Genomic DNA, 15,723 nt, shown 5'->3' on the forward strand with positions numbered 1-15,723 from the left:
CTTCCTCCCAAAGTGCTGGGATTACAGGTGTGAGCCACTGCACCCAGCTGGCACAAGCACTTTGAAGAAGCAGTGACTCTGACACTATGTCTTAGGTACCTGCTATATACCAGGCATAATGTTGCTATGTCAGGGCCCAACGTCTAGAAAACAAAAGCTAATGTGGCAAACAGTAGATGGTGAAAATATAAAAACCATAGAGAAAGAGCATCTCAATTACATTTTATTTTACTTTGCTGTTACAATCTGTACTTCCTTGTCTGAATCTAAGATTAGCCTGTTCCGTTCTGCTCCTAACCAACCATGTGCTCTTGGGATTCGCTCTGTTTCCTCCCACTGTGAGCTCCTCAAAGGTAGGGCAGGACAAGAAGGCCTCTAAGGTACTTTTGAGAACTTGTGTCTCTTCATCTCACAGACCTTGACTCTAGGCACGCTGGTGGCCCTGTCTTAGCCTGATGCCTCCATCTTATTCCCAGACCCTTCTTCCTTCTCCGAATTCTCTCCCCTCACACCCATCCTTCAAAGTTCACCTGCAGTCTTACACTAACCTGAAGCCACTGAAAAGCCACTGAAGCACTCCCAGTTAGTAGACAGCTAACTTAGCACAGGTTGCCTGCTGCCCTGGGGAGCCACTTACATATCTTTTGTCTTTACCCAAGCCATGGCTTCCTTGAAGGTCATGAGCGTACTTTTTCTTGTTCCTTTGGTGTCCTGAACAGAACTAGAATCAGCCTTCCTTTCTTATTCAATGACTATATGTAATAGAGTTTAAGGATTAAAGATCTCCCACCTTCTTCCATAGAATTTGACTTTCAGTCTAAGACCCCATCTCTAATCCTATGGTAGGATATGCACTTCTGCAGGAATCGTTGCTTAGTCTCTTCCAGTCTCCACCTCTCTACCTATAATGTCTAGGTCAACTGGCCTCTCCTTTGTAATTCCACAGAACTCTGTGCTTACCCCATCTCATTGTGCTGAGCTCATCTGGGTGTTGGTCTCCTCCACGGGACTTGATTCCTATTACTTATTCGCACCATCCAGCACAATGCCTAGCATGCAGTAAGTGCTCAATCAATGTTTGATGGATTACATAAACTCCGTTTAGCTTTCCTGAGCACCCCACATTCTGACCCCCTTCATGTAGACCTTAATTGGTATTAATACCATTCTGAAACACTTATCTCATCTGACCTTACATGCTTGCTCTTTGTTCATCTCTCTGGACCAGAAATGCACCAAAAGCAGGGTCTGTATCATTCATCACATCCTATCTGTTGCTTGAGCCTAGTGGACACTAAATAAATGTTTCAGTGAACTCACACTGAATGTCAAGTATTTGCCACCTTGAGCCTACAGGAGATACTTTTTCCAGGGGTGCTAGGAACACCTTTGGCAGTTTATTCACTGTAACTCATCAGCAGCAGGAGAAGATGCACACATTGCCTGGAAATGTTTTATTTGATCTTGGTGTCCCTCAACCTCAAATCTATCATTTAGGTTATTCCAGCCACATATGTCTAAGAGACAGTGTTTATTTCCCCTGCTGCTCCTCCACCCTGCCAGCTTTGTCGCAGCCAGTAAATCTGGGGAAATGAGCACCGCCTTCTCCTTGCCCACCAGCCCCCAGCCAGGAATGAAAAAAAAATAAAAAATAAAAAATAAGAAAAACAGGTGACAGCCAAGAACATGAATGTTCACATTCGTACCGACAGGCAAGGTGGAAAGAGGCTTAAAGACAAACACCAGTCAAACCAGGCTCACCCCTGCTGCCTGGGAAGATGGAAGAACATCGCTCAACCTCTGCAGTGGGAATAAGGCACATTTTATGAGGATGTGTAAGCGGTTCCTGCTGGATTTATGGACTACCTATTCCCCGTGTTATGTGGCCAGAGTGGTTAAATCAAACTCCAGACAGACAACAACTCGTTCTGCTTCAGATAGTGTTTTCACCAATCTGTTGCAGTATTTATAGGCCAGGTGTCAGGTGCAGCCAGCCCGGGGATGAATGTGGTCCCTGTTTAGGCTCCATATTGCCAGGACGCTTGGGATGCCCAGCTGATTGGGGTAAAGCTAAAGAGGAAATGAATGAATGAATTCCATTACATCTTTGCTATGTAGCTCATGTTAATGTTTCTCATTAACGATACCTTAAATGTTAGACTACAAACGGATTTGTTACCAAAAATGCCTTCTTACAGCTTTCCTTGACTCCTAAAGCAGAATGTACGTGCTAGAGCCCATTCTCGCTGGCTCACAATAGCCAGCTGGTGTCTCTGTTTCCAACTACATGCTTTTGGAGTGAAATCATCTGGGTAGCTTGAAGTCAGCTATGGTAGGAATAGTTAAACCACCAAAATTGACAACAGTACAAATCAGGAGAATCTGTTCTTAAACAGTTACAGGTACACCCCTCTATTCATTATTTTTTATATATTATATAGAATCATATATTTATATATTAGTATATAAACATACAGTGTATAAAACATGTTATATAATTGTCATGTAATAGTTGTAATCAATATTATGCCATAATATGTAATCATATTTATGTAATAATGGGCTAATTATGTTATAATATGACTAATTTTTACATAGCTATGATGTCCCAGGCAGTGAATTTTATCTCCCAGGCAGAGAGACAAAGCCTCTATACAGGAAAAGGCCCCTGATTTCAAGAAGCTCGGATTGTCATAGCCACGATAGCCACTAAACAAGTAATCCATAAACAAGCGCATTATAGACTGTGGTAGCGGTAGGTGCTGGGGAAAACGGCACCCATTATCTATTGCTGCATTAAAAATTATCTCAAAACTTAGTGACTTGAAACAAGAGGGGTTTATTATCTCACAGTTTCTCTGCTCAGGAATCTGGGCATTTCTTAGCTCTGTTCTCCGCTTGATGGGCACTCACAGAGCTACAACCCCTGTGTTGGGAATCTGCTGTCTCGTTGGAAGATTTGTCTAAGGAAGGCTCCACTTCCAAGTTCACTCAATGGCTGTTGGCAGCATTGTTGGCAGTTGCTTTTGGCTCTTTCTGAAGGCCACCCTCAGTTTCTTGCTACATCTTCAAAATATTTCCCAAAAATTCTACTAAGTAATAGCAGTAGCGTCTTTCCAGCATTTACATATGCCAAGCTCTGTATTTAGCACTTTACCTCTTTTAATTCTCACTTATCCTGTAAGGATTATTCTCCCCCACTTTACAGATGAGGAAATGGAGGCAATGAGAACATAAGCAGCTTGGCTGGGATCACTCAGCTACTAAGTCGTGGAGCCAGGGTGATAATAATAGATCACACAGTGATTGCCTCCTTCTTAAGTGTCAGCCATCCTGTTGTGCACAAAGGTCCCTGGCTTCGTGGAGCTTCTGTGCTGTGAATAATGACCATCAGCCAAGGAGCAGGAATTCGCCTGGAGCAAGAAGTAGAGGTGAAATGTTTGAAATGGAAAAAGTGGGGTACCGTGGAAAGAAATTCAGTCTGGACAAACTGTAAAGAGGGATGTAGAGTGCAGTTCAAGACCAGGCGAGACAGAGATGGGGTACTGTGTGGGTTAATGGGAAAGGCTTTTTCCATGTCACATCTATTTGTTGATTTTTCCCCCCACAGCCACCACTATGCTTGTTATTAGTGATAAATGTTCCGTTAAATGCATACTGGTATGGAAGTCATCGTAGCTGTGCAAAACATTGAGGGTCTGGTGATTGATTAAGTGCCAGATTTAATGGCTTGGCTTGATTCTTTTTTCAAGATGAAATGTTTGGTTTTCAAATCGGTGTGATCAGTGAACCTGGCCTGTGTCTATGGAGATTCACTCGAGGCTTTTTCTTGGAGACATACCATCTTGCTTTTGTTTGTAGGATATATATTAGCTGGTAGCTAGTCGACACCCAGGAGGAGATAGCAAATGCAATAGAAATGCATGACTGCAGAACTTAAACCAGGAGAGCAGCTTGACTCTCTTAGATATGTCTTACAGATCAGATAGCTTCAAATAAAATCAGAGGAGCCAATTTAATTTTTCCAGTTTTGACACAGTGCATTTCTTCCTCCAAATAAAATTCTATCTCCTTGAGCTGGAGTTCCCCAAAGTATAAGTCGTTCCCTGAGAATAAATGACTTTGCTTAGGAAATGCCACTGATATGCTCAGACCTTTGAGATATAATTTAGTTCAGGGAAACAGTAATATATCATCATTATCAATAATGAAAGTAAATTGCCCACCTTGTGTGCTGAGTACTGGCTACGTGTTGTGGCCAAAGGCATGGTCCTTGCCCTTGAAAACTCTGTCATCCACTTAGGGAGATAGTAAATGGGCATTCAAAATAAAGCAAAATGGGGCACATAGCCTTCATATTAAACAAGGTAAGCTAAGCATGGTCATAAACAACCCTTAAATCTAAAAAATCGCTTATGTCTTGCTCACATCACAGTCTAAAGCAGGTCAGCAAAGGGGCTTTGCACTGTTTAGTCATTTGGAGATCCAGGTTTCTTCCTTTTTGGGAAACAGAAAGTGTGGAAGGTTATGTGGGAGGTTTAAGGACCACAGCAAGTACATAACTTCTGCTCACATTCCACTGACCACAGTCAGCCGCACAAGTCCATTTGACTGCAAGGACGCCTGGGCTGTACAGTCTAGCCATATGCTCCTGGAGCCTGAGGAAATAGGATCCAGTGAACACACAACATTGTTTTCACCACAAGTTCCTTTGCTTGCAAGCAACTGAAACTCATTTGGGCTGGTTTTGGTACCTAAAAGACGCTCTTGAGTATACACTGGAAGGAGTTACAGAATCAAGGAAAGCATTGAAGTCAGGGGCCAGCAAAGCTCCAGTCCTTAGCAGCCAAGCTGCTTCTTCCTGGCAGAGCAGCGCCTTTTGCAAAATTCAGCACGAAAGTTGTTTGGAGTTGGCGCTGATTACACATCTTTCCTCTGAGCCTTGAACCAAAGAAACACAGAATCAGGAGAGGCCCAGGGAGAATACAACTTGATCTTGAGAATGGGGTTGACCTTGATCATGGGGCCCCCTTCTCACTGATGAGTTCACTCACTAGTGACAGGGCAGCTGGACAAGTGAAGGTGAAGCTGGAAGAGTGAAGAGGCAGGGTGCCTTCCTCATGGGCAGAGAGAAGCACAAGGGTGGTGAGTTTCCTCCCAAAACGTTCAAGGCAAAAATCCCTCTATTGGTCCCAGGAGTTCCATGGAGAAATGCAAGAGGTTTTACCCTACATTCCTGTTTTCCTGACTCTCAGTCCCACATTTCCTCTTTTCAGAATCCAGTTGTCCCAGCTTGAATTAGGGAGTTACCTGTGAATTAGTCAGTTCTTGGCAAGGGAGACAGATACGACATGTGGCCACAGGGGTCTATTTCTCTGCATCAGAATTTCCTCCTGGAGAATGGGGCATCTGTGGGCTGGACACCTAAAGAGAATCTCTTCCAGCAGAGTAGCAAATGCAGAGTGGCCAGCAAGGGATACAGAATTAAAAATAGATGTGTATTTTCAAGTAAGAGTGACTCCGAGAGCTAGGAAATTAGGGGGTGACTTTCCGGAAAAGACTCTGAGGATCGGGAAGTAGGTCAGAGGGAAGCGGAAGGTGTTCTGATCATGTATGAGCCAGGGAGTTCATGTGGCATTTTCTCTAATTTTTAAGTGCAAACTGGGTCTTTTACATTCCAAAGGAGGTGACTTTTATTATTGGATTTGGGGATTTTGTTACTGTTCTCCTTGTGAAAGCAATAACGTTCATTATAGAAAAATCCCCAAATCATAACAGGCCAATAAACTTCTTATATTAGAATTGCTTTTGAAAGTGAAAACTTGGGCAGGGCACGGTGGCTCACGCCTATAATCCCAACACTTGGACAACCTGAGGTGGGAGGATCGCTTGAGCCCAGGAGTTCAAGACCAGCCTGGGCAATACAGGGAGACCCTGTCTCTACAAAAAATACAAAAATTAGCCAGGTGTGGTGGCACATGGCTGTGGTCCTAGCTACTTGGGGTGCTAAGTTGGGAGGATCCCTTGAGCCTGGGAGTTCGAGGCTGCAGTGAGCTGTGCTCATGCCACTGCACTCCAACCTGGGTGACAGAGCAAGACCCTGACTCACAAAAAAAAAAAAAAAGTGGAAACGTGGAAGCAACCCAAATGTTCATCCAATAGGGACTGATTAAGTAAATTATAGTGGATCTATACATTGGACTATTAGACAGCTGTTAAAATGAATAGCTCTGTAAACACTGAGATAAAAGTGATATGGTAAAACAAATTTTGTCACTATGTAAACAGTATTACTTTGATGAAGCATGTATGTATACAAATATGTGTATTAAATATGTGGATATTTAAATGTACCTGTGTGTGTGTCTACTTGTGTAGTAAAAAGGAGATAGCTATCAATATTTGCCTCTCAGAGGTGGAACTGGGCAAGGGTGCAGGAGAGTTCTTTGAAATGACTGTTATTTTTATGTTGCTTACAGTAATTGGATATTACTTCAGTAATAAAAATATTTTGAAGGTCAGCCTTAAGTTTGCCAGACAATTTAGACGTTTGAAACCTCATTGCAAACTTTGCAATTTATCTACATAACAGTCTAATTGATTCTCTACTAGGTTAATCAATCTATTTTTTCATTATAGGTGCAAAGTTTTATTTACTTCAGGAGATGGAAAATGGTTCATTTTCTAAAATTATTTATAAAATGTGTTGAACTACGAGAGTTATGCCAATGTGTCCTTCCCTTGTGCTACCATAAGAATTTGTACATACCTCTGCTGAGCTTTGATTTATTTTCCTGCAGTAATATGTGAATAGGACTGTCCTCAGTGCTGAACTTTGACCTCCTTGGAGAAGGACACTTGTTTTTCCATCACTGTATCTCCAGTACCCAACACAACATTTACCCAAGAAGTTCATTAACTGCCAATTAAATAGATGCATAAACTAATTAAAGAAAGAATTAAACCAGGCACAGTGGCTCATGCTTATAATCCCAGCACTTTGGGAGGCCAAGGTGGGCAAATTGCTTGAGCTGATGAGTTCAGGACCAGCCTGGGCAACATAGGGAGACCCCGTCTCTACAAAAAATACAAAATTAGCTGAGTATGGTGGCGTGTGATTATAGTCCCAGCTACTCAGGAGGCTGAAGTGAATGGATTGTTTGAGCCAGGAAAATCGAGGCTGCAGTGAACCATGATCACATCACTGCACTCCAGCCTGACTGACAGAGTGAGACCCTATCTCAAAATAAATAAATATATTTTTTAATAAATAATTATAGTAACTTTCCCTCGGCATACAAAAAAAGTTTCTGTTTAAGGGAAACTGTTAAAAGAGAAAATGATGTATTCATAAAATGATAAGAATACTGTTTTGAAGAACCTATTTTGATACTATTGTATGATGTAATAGCTCCTATGCTTTCTTGCTAATCAGATAATTGATCATAGTGTCGTTGCAATAGTTGCAATATTAGTCAAGACTGCATTATTCCTACTACAGATCATCTGAATCAAGTGTCTTGAGGAAAGCCAAAATGTATTAGCTCATAGAATTCGCAAAATCTAAGGAGTAAATTCTGGCTTCAAGGATGACAACTAGGGGGCTCATATGATGTTAAAAAAAAAACAACAGCAAACTCCATCTCTACCTCTTAGACTGTGTTACCTTCATTCTCAGGTTGACTTTCTTTGTGTGGTTACAGGTGGCCACTGCTAGCTCCAGATGGATGCCCTAACCACCTCCAAGTTTAACAGAAGGAGAACTTCTTTTCCTTAAGCATTCTGAAAGAACTCAAGAACAATGTCCTGGAATTGAATTTCAATCTCAGGGTGGACTCACTTAGGTTATGTCTTCATCACATGATGATAGGAATGGAAAGCCCTGATTGGCCAGACCTGAACGACGTGACCATCCCTAGATCAGGAGTGGGATCAGCCCCACCCACCTGAACTGTACCTGTACTGAGGGTGAGGAAGGGGTGATGCCCAAGGGAATTAGAGCATAGGTACCAGAAGAAGAGAGAGTGGGTATCAGGACAGCCAAGCAGCATACTGCTGCTATAGTGAGTGCTTGAGGCAGTCCTGTAGCATGTCCCCACAGCAATCTGCAGGTTGAGAAGAATGAATGCTATGAGGACTTTATTTCCTTGTTATGCCACCATCGTAGATTCACCCAGTCTCCCAATTTGCTTCACTGGGCAATGTCAGGAGCTGTCCTTTAGAGACCAGCCCTGTCTGAGATCAAAAGCCAAACATTCTCGTAGGACTGGTATAAAAGTTAGTAACATCCTCTTGGATAAAAATATTGAAATATGAGTAAAAAGCCTGAAAACATTCATACCTTTATCCTAGTAATTCTACATCTTGGGATCTATCAGTCAAAAACAAACCAAAAAAATTTAAAAATAGCCAAAATATATATAAGCCTTCGTGAATAAAGTTGTTCATTGCAATGTTATTTAAAATTGTAAACATTTTGAAAACTGCAAATAACCAAGAGGCCTAAATAGAAGACAAGTAAATTATAAAATATGCATATGATTATATTGTTGTTAACAATATAGTCAATATAACAACAATTGTTGTTAACAATCGTTAACAATATAGATGTTGTTAAATTAACATCTAGGAATTATGTCGGTAAATGACATTATATGGGAAAAATAATATGATATTTACCATAATCTCTTCAATATTGGAGGAGAATCCACATAATTTTTATGTGAGTAATTGTGTGCTTTCAAAAATAAGTACAATATTTTATGACAAAAGTAGAAGTGTCATACAAGAAATTAGACCTGTGCTGTTCAGGCTAGTGGTTAACCTGTTCAGAGACACTCGGGAAAGATTTTAAAGGTGACCAATTTACTGGTTTCCTATGGTCCAGCTGCAGAAATTAAGGCCAGTAGTGCATCCAATCCAGCTTGTCAGTGATGACAAGCAGCAAGCCACTTCCATTAGGCTCAAGTTTTCCAGCTTCAGCTTGAGAATAGATGGGATTTCAAGCATCTATACTGAGAGGTGCCAACGAAACCAGCCAGGAGCAAAATTACCAGAATTCTTGAACCAGGCAGAACCAGGGCAGATGGCATCTCAAGCACCTTCACAGAGCAGTGCCGACTGACCCAGCCAGAACTGAAACTGGGTACCATGTCAATTCCACTTGCACTCAGCAATCAGAGAACTCTGTGACCTTCGATCCTGGGGGAGCTGGAATTGAAACCAAAACATGAGGCATAGAGCTGTCACAGGAGCACACTAACTTCCCACTCATCACCATGAATTGAAGTGGAGGGTCTTAACAAACCACCCAACAGAACCGGTACTCCTTAAAGTAGTAGCTCAGAAGCCACTCAGAAGTTAAAGGAACAGCCGGTGAAAAATGTTCCCGTGAGCAGACAGCTAACTGCACTTCAAAATACTTTAAAGTTTATGAGAGAGCTAGCATTGAGCTATTGAAATTTACTATGTAAACTTAGGACTTTAGAAGAAAATTAGACATCCTCCATTGCGTTTCTGTTCTTTGCTTCCTGTGGTATTTCTTAATTATTGGTGGGTATAACCAGCTGTTTTTGAAGCCGTCATACTGGTAGGACTATTTATGTGAGTTGTAAACACCTATTATTTTTGTTACTGAAGGTAGTTCGACTTGGACTCTCTGTGTGAGTGGTTAAGAAATCTATCCAATGTGGGTTAAGCAAATAAGGAAAATTATTGCCTTCATTAGCTGAAAAGTTCACAGGTGGGGCTAGCTTCAGGAGTGGCGTGATGAAGTGGCTCCAGTACAACCACTAAGAATCATTTCTTTTCTGAGATTCAAGTATAATTAATTCTCTTAGGATATTGCCTTTGTTCTCGGATGCAGGGGCTTCTCCTGCCTTACTCCTCCTGTGGTCATAAGATGACTCCTCTAGCTCCCCCTGCTAAATGCTTCCAGGTCCACACCACAGGGAAACAGAACTTCCTTCGCCTAACTGTCAAACATGGGGCATGGACTTATCATTATATCACTGGAATAAGATGCACTGACTGGCTTCTCCTAATTAGGACTCATTCCGAAAGTTCAATGGGTAGGAGATAGAGAAAGCTAATCCCAACACAAACCGCCTGAGCAGAGAATAAGTAAAGGATAGGTCCCCAAAAGAAATGTGGGGTGCTGCCTTACCAGACAAATGGTATGCTTGTGGACCGGTTCAAGCAGCAACCTACTACCGAATACAATTTAAATGTAGGGGCTGTTATTTACCAATGGCTGCACTCTTCTTCATCTTAGGATCAGGGCTATTTGGTTAGTTGTTTTGACTATATAAACATGATAGCCAAATCTTTGTCAAATATTCAGATGAAAAACACATATGTAAAGAGAGAGAATAGTGCAATATTGCTTGTGTTAAATGTATCAAATCATTATTGGATTAAATGCATATTCCAAATTTAACAGCCTGTGCAACAAAAAATACCTGAAAGAAGTGTGATACAAGTGACTTTAAACCTCAGGGGTTTTTTTCCCCATCTGTAAAATGGGAATGATTGTTGCAAGTTGAGCTGCTTGTTGAAAAGATTAACAAGGATTTCTGTAAAGTGCAGTAATGCAATGCTTGCCTCATCAGATTTTCAGTAAATGCAAGTTCCTAAAGCTGCCATCTTTGTCCTAAGCTCATCATCAAAGGTAGCCTCATTTCTGATCAGCTTCCTGAGGTCTCTGAAATAACAGATATGGATGTGAATATTAAAGGACAACGTAGGGGCCAGGCTTGATGGCTCACACCTGTAATCCCAGCACTTTGGGAGGCTGAGGCGGGCGGATCACGAGGTCAGGAGTTTGAGACCAGCCTGACCAACATGGTGATACCCCGTCCCTACTAAAAATATAAAAATTAGCTGGGCATGGTGGCGGGCGCCTGTAATCCCAGCTACTCAGCAGGCTGAGGCAGGAGAATCGCTTGAACCTGGGTGGCGGAGGTGGCAGTGAGCCCAGATCACACCATTGCACTGTAGAGCAAGACTCCATCTCAGAAAAAAGAAAAAAAAAAAAGGACGATGTATACGCAAACCCAGGGAATGGAACATTCTGTGATATATCAAATATCTCCCTAAAAAAGAATCATAAATATAATATATTCTGTCCCCATGGCAAACTCCAACCTTTGAATAGTGATGGTCTTTAGAGAGATTCCAAAGGCACATTTATACACAATAGGTAAAAATGTTATCACTGCTTAAAGATGCCTACCCTAGATGGAGGAGGGGGAGTGACAGCTCCAACAACATGCTTGCCACCTTTCCAAAACAGTAACCCAAATCTAAATGTCATATTCTTTCTTTGTGCTTGTGCTTTGTAGACTCTGGAAAATCCCAAGTATGAACTGATCATCGAGGCTCAAGATATGGCTGGACTGGATGTTGGATTAACAGGCACGGCCACAGCCACGATCATGATCGATGACAAAAATGATCACTCACCAAAATTCACCAAGAAAGAGGTAAACCCCTGTGCCAAACACCAACCACCATTGTGGTCACAGCTATGATTACTGATTGATGTTAATTCATGTACCACAGCTCCCGCTGGCTCCGCTTTCAAAATCAAAATACTCCTTTGTGGGAGAGGCCATGGTGTTTTGCTGGAATTCTTTCTCACATTTTTATTTTGTGTATGTGTGTGAGGCTAAAATACCAGAGCACAGTGAGAACAAAAGCACTGAATCTTGTTAAAGTCCATAAGAAAATAACTTTTAATGCCCAAGTGCCATTTTCATAGTTTTATTGGTGTTATTTAGCAGTGAGTTATGAGAGTCCCATTGTGATTTTAGCATAACAATAACTATTTTTTTCCAGCAAGTGCAGATTGAGAGGCCAGACGGAACAGCAGCAAGGAGGTAAAGCAGATTTCCTAGTCAATAACAATGTGGCCCAGGAGCTTATAAATAACAACAGTTAGCTGGTCTAGGAGAGCCATTATTTATTCTCAGTCCCCGTGCTTTTATGATTATGGATCATGGTTGTTGTTTCCATTTATTCCAAGGGAGCGATGTTCAGGGAAGGGCACAAGATCACATTCAGTTACTAAATTTGTACCCAAACCAGGAAACTGTTTGCACTATGCATCTGATGGAAATGTGGTAAGATCATGGCTTTTTTAGGGGCCAGGGCCAGAGCATGGATTTGATGCCCTTCTTACTGACCAAGTGAAGAATATGGAATAGGTACGATGGCCCCTGACTTTTGCAGAGTCTTTCCTGTATCCACCATGGTGTCTCCATCTGAGATGTGTTGCCTCATTTGACTGTGTGAGCCTGGCTTTGCCATTTTACAAATGAGCTTACTGTGATGCTCAGAGAATCTAGAGAACAAGCTCCAAGGTCATGGACAGAAAAAGTGGCAGAAACAGGAAGTGAACCAAGTTCCTGTGATTCAAAACTGTACTCCTAACTGTGGTGCTGTGCTTTCCTCATCTGCCATCAATGCTTCCAACCTCCATGGTGTTCGGAGAAAAAAAAAACTATATAGGGACCTGCAATTGCCCCAACCCTCTCTGGAGGAATCTCAAGGCTACCTGGGGTGGCTTGAGACAGGTAGATCCTTTCAACCTCCGAGTTCCCCAGTGGCCTCTATATTAGTTCATTCTCACACTGCTGTGAAGCACTACCTGAGACTGGGTAATTTACAAAGAAAAGAGGTTTAATTGGCTCATGATTCTGCAGGCTGTAGAGGGAGCACGGCTGGGGAGGCCTCAGGAAACATTCGATCATGGCAGAAGGCAAAAGAGGAAGCCAGCACATCTTCACATGGAGGAGTAGGAGAGAGAGAGCAAAGGGGAAGGTGCCACACACTTTTAACAACCAGATCCATGAGAATTTCATCATGAGACAGCATGAGGAGGGTGGTGCTAAACCATTAGAAACCACTCCCATGATCCAGTCACCTCCCACCAAGCCCCAACAATAACACTGGGAATTGCAATTCAACATGAGATTTGTGTGGGGACACAGAACCAAGCCATACCAGACTCTTCACCTCAGCAGCCCTGCATGGCTCACTCAGGAGGTAGATGTCCCCCTTTCTCCCTCTGGTGTCTTGGGCACTCAGGCTTCCAACCTCAAAACAGCAAAGTCCACAGAACTAGATCTGCTCCATTCTCTGACTTCCCATGGCAGGGTTCCTCTAGCTGCTAATACAGACTGCTCAGTCTTGCCATGGTTCCAAACCGGTATTTCAAGAACACCAGTTCTAATTAGTTCCAAACAATTCTAATTCACTTCCAAGAAATTAGTCCCACAAATTACACCACCGGCGTGGGGATAGGAATGAAAAAAATATACTTCAGGGTCAAATAGATGTGGGAAACACTGAATTGATTACTTTTAAATGATTTATTTAACTGCAGGATTTCTGATTAGCTTTAAAATGCTTTGTGTTTCTCTAACAGGGTTAGGTATGGTCTATGGGTTTCTCATTCTTCTTTGGCCTGGAAACTTTTATTTCTAGGCCACCTCATATGGCTTATTGAGCTGGTGTTTCATGGACTGTTCATTGGGGGATTTTTGTTTATCTTTAGAATTTCTTTTCAACCTATTTCAAAATAAAAACACAAAGCACCTTGTAATATTCAATATAAACATAACAATGAGAACAAAAATAGGATAACCCCAACCCAAAATATGAAGATGAATCTGTGTTACCAACTGTGTGAGATTAATTAGTTACTTCAGTGCCACTCTGAATTTGGTTCCTGTGACTTAGGAAGAAAAGAAATGTGTGCTCAGTTATGGACTAAACACTGTGAATGAGAGACTGTTGTTTGTAATGTCACTGAATCCAAGGAATAATTTAACATGGACTTTAAAGGTTAGCCAGCATTCCACAATATCATATTAATTTCAAAATATCATATTGTAAATACTAAAAGCATACAATGTTGTCTGTCAATCTTAAAAAATAAATTTTGAAAAAAAGAGACACTGAGTAGCATAAGGAAAATGTATCCGCCTGTGAATACTGGCAGAAACACAAAAATTTTCTTCCAATGGACATTAGACAATGAGCTTGCGGTTCCCAAATGGCAGAGCTGATACCTAAATTCATAAAGAGAGATAAATAATCAGATGAAAAGAAGTGATAACAAGTACACTAGACTCTCATTTGGATATTAAATGTCCCAAAGGAGTCTTTGCCCAATGTTTGATAAATTAAATTCGTGGTTAAACTTTCTGTCATGTTCCTGAAAGGCTGATGTTCTTTGCCGTTGAAAGGGATTCCTACACTTTGGATAGCAACACTGCTGTAGGTAGTGTGATTGAGAAGTAAGGAGGGGGCGCTGGAGCCAGACTGGGTTCACATCCCACTGACCGCCATGTGGTGTGAGCATGTTAACTGCTCTACATCCCAGTCTCTTCACCTGTTAATGGGCTGATCACAGAGCCTGCCTCATTAGGTCATTGTGAATGAGCTATTCACTAAAAGCACCTAGATAGTATCTGTCGCCCAGTATTCTCTAAAGTATAGAGATGAGGACAGTGGTGATGACACTGCTGATGAGGATGGTGGGAGGAAGGCCGTGATGGAGAGAAAGGTTGTGATGAGAAAGATATTATGATGACAACGATGTTTCCAAAATGTCAGAGGCCAAATGACATTCTTATCCAAAGGGCCACCTCCCCTCCAGGTTGAAAGGCTACTATTTTCCTTTAAAGTGATCTATGATTCTGCTCAAGCACTTCAAAATACATGGTTAGGACCCTAGAGTTTAAGGGGAGAAGCAATTCTGCTGGAGAGGTGGCAGAATCTGTAAAATGCACCATTATGAGATCAGGGCTGGGGACAAAAGCAAGAGAGACCAAGAGAAACCTGCTGGGGAGAGGAGAGCTTCTAATGAGGACCGGCTCAGATGCAGCAGCCTCTAGGATATGGAAGAGGCAGAAAAACAGGATGCCCTAGAAACAGAGAGGAAACATGGGGCTTACAATCTTGAAGTTGAAACAAATTTTAGAGATGAAAATCAAGGTTTAGTCATTCCAAAATAGAAATGGTGATCATTTGGAGTTGAGGATGTCCAGAAAGCTCTCAAGAAGATATTGTCCTATGTAAATTTTTTCATATCTTAGGACATTTCTAAGTTCATAAGAATACATGGTTTTGGGGAACATATAGGGTTTTTAAATTCTACCTTACATGACTTTCCCTCTCCAGAGAGGTACATCTTTTTATCTATTTTTGAAATCTATATAAAAGAGGAGTTATGATTGATCACAAATAATAGAGCCTGGAAATAACACTGTTGAACAAGTTAGAGGTATAGTTTCTCTTACTTAAAAGTTTGGAAAGGAAGGCTGGGCATGGTTGCTGATGTCTATAATCCCAACACTTCAGGAGGCGGAAGTGGGAGGATTGCTTGAGCCCAGAAGTTCAAGCCCAGCCTGGGAAACATGGTGAAACTCTGTTGCTACAAAAAAAAATACAAAAATTATCCAGGCATGGTGGCATGTGCCTGTAGTCCCAGCTACCTGAGAGGCTGCAGTAGGAGGATCGTTTGAGCCTGGTAGGTCAAGGCAGCAGTGAGTCATGATCACATAACTGCGCTCCAGCCTGGGTGACAGAATGAGACCCTGTTTCAAAAAAAAAAGTTTGCAGGGAGACAGACCCAGGCCAGTTTGGTGATGTCATGATATCAATTTCCCAGGTTCCCATTAGCCTTCAGCTCTGCCTCCCTCACGGCTGCCTTGT

At 41.8% G+C, this 15,723-nt stretch overlaps 1 protein-coding gene across 10 annotated transcripts in view; it reads left to right on the forward strand.

Annotated features, from left to right (window-relative positions):
- Positions 1–15,723, forward strand: part of CDH13 (cadherin 13) — a 1,167,676-nt gene that overhangs the window by 962,793 nt on the left and 189,160 nt on the right. For all 10 annotated transcript variants that reach the window (XM_077984054.1, XM_077984047.1, XM_077984053.1 and 7 more), the window contains 1 exon segment: positions 11,343–11,483. In XM_077984054.1, coding sequence (XP_077840180.1) covers positions 11,343–11,483 — 141 coding nt within the window.

This window comes from Macaca mulatta, chromosome 20 (genome assembly GCF_049350105.2).
Source record: "Macaca mulatta isolate MMU2019108-1 chromosome 20, T2T-MMU8v2.0, whole genome shotgun sequence".
Lineage (NCBI taxonomy): Eukaryota > Metazoa > Chordata > Mammalia > Primates > Cercopithecidae > Macaca > Macaca mulatta.